Source organism: Echinops telfairi, unplaced genomic scaffold (genome assembly GCF_000313985.2).
Source record: "Echinops telfairi isolate 266 unplaced genomic scaffold, ASM31398v2 ScPeMD7_7420;HRSCAF=8458, whole genome shotgun sequence".
NCBI classification, from domain to species: domain Eukaryota; kingdom Metazoa; phylum Chordata; class Mammalia; order Afrosoricida; family Tenrecidae; genus Echinops; species Echinops telfairi.
The window spans coordinates 52,949,481-52,950,823 of record NW_022111320.1 but is presented as its reverse complement, the minus strand read 5'-3'; the positions used below and the strand labels follow the sequence as shown (position 1 = coordinate 52,950,823).

The window sequence follows — 1,343 nt, the reverse complement described above, 5'->3', positions numbered from 1 at the left end:
CCCCAGCTTCGTCACCTCCGTGGACTTCCACCCGAGCGGGACGAGCATCGCCGCGGGCGGCATGGACAACACGGTGAAGGTGTGGGACGTGCGGACCCACCGGCTGCTGCAGCACTACCAGCGTGAGTGCCCGCGCCACGGCGCCGGCGGGGGGACGCGGGGACAGTCTGGCTTGGAATCTTGTCACCAGATGGGCGTGGTGCCCCCTGGTTTCTGCCGGACCTTCGGTGGCCACTCACCGAGCTGCACCGCCCTGCTAGCCCGAAGGCCGTCAGGGCACCCGCGTGCGTGCAGTGCCCCTCGCCGCCGCCAGGTGGCAGGCGCCAGCCACTGCACAGGGTGGAGGATTGGCACCGCGGGGCTTCTGGGGGGCGGGGGACTAGGACCTGCCCCTTCCTTGCAGGTTTAGAGGGCCCGGCCGGCCGGGCTCGCACTCGGTCTGCGGGCAGGCAGGTGCTGACTCGGTCCGGCTGGAGAAGGGCCGGGGCTGCTGACATAGAGGGGAGTGGGGTGGGTCAGGGGTGCCCTGCCAGGGTGGTCAGCAGGGCAGGACGCAGAGCCGTTGGGGGAGGCCCCGGAGTTGGAGGCGCAGTGCGTGAGTGCGAGGCTCCATCTGCTTTGCTGCTGAGCTTTCTTTCCGCGGAAGCTGCAGCGCCTCCTTCCGCGTCTAGCTGGGGGGCTGGAGGGGCTCGGCCGGTCAGCGCCGCTGAGCATCGCCTTGCCCAGCCCCTGGCATGTCGCCGTGTCCCCCAGGGGAGGATCCTATAGTCTCCGGGCTCACCTTGGGGCCTGAAGACCCGTAGGCTGACCAGAGCAGAGCGCTCATGGCGTGTTTGCCTCCTTTGCCTGCAGAGGGTCCTGGTGGGGTCTCCTGGAGAACTCTGACAAAACACGCTGCCGCTAGCCACTGCAGGTGCGGAGGTGTCTGTGTGGAGTCCACTCCCGCAGGAGAGGCTCCTAGCTGTCTGCTGTCCCTGATGGCCGGGGGGCTCAGAGGCAGTGTAAGGGCTCAGTGGTGTCTGTGCCTCCCCCGCCCATGAGACTGACGGGCACTGCCACAGCTTTCAGCGGCAGCGTCCTGCAGCCCGCCTGGGCCCGTGCTGCGCTGTGGGCACGCCCTGCCCGGCCCGGCCCTGCGGAAGACTTGGTGCGGCCGATGCCCACTGGGGGCTTTGAGGGGCTGTTTGCTCGCAGATTGGGCCTAGTTCCCCAGAACCTGGAGTGCCAGTCCCTGAGGGGGTGGGCGCCGCTCCTGTGCTCCGCTCACAGAGGGGCTGTTCACACAGCCGAGCTGCAGCTCTGTCCACATCTGCCATCCTCCCAGCCATGGTCAGAAGGCTGGG

General features: G+C 68.7%; 1 protein-coding gene across 1 annotated transcript in view; it reads left to right on the top strand.

Annotated features, from left to right (window-relative positions):
* The window catches only part of POC1A (POC1 centriolar protein A), a 46,724-nt gene that overhangs the window by 9,079 nt on the left and 36,302 nt on the right, over positions 1-1,343 (top strand). The window contains 2 exon segments of the mRNA XM_004715261.2: positions 7-284; positions 1,062-1,239. Of these exon segments, the coding sequence (XP_004715318.1) occupies positions 7-284; positions 1,062-1,239 (456 nt within the window).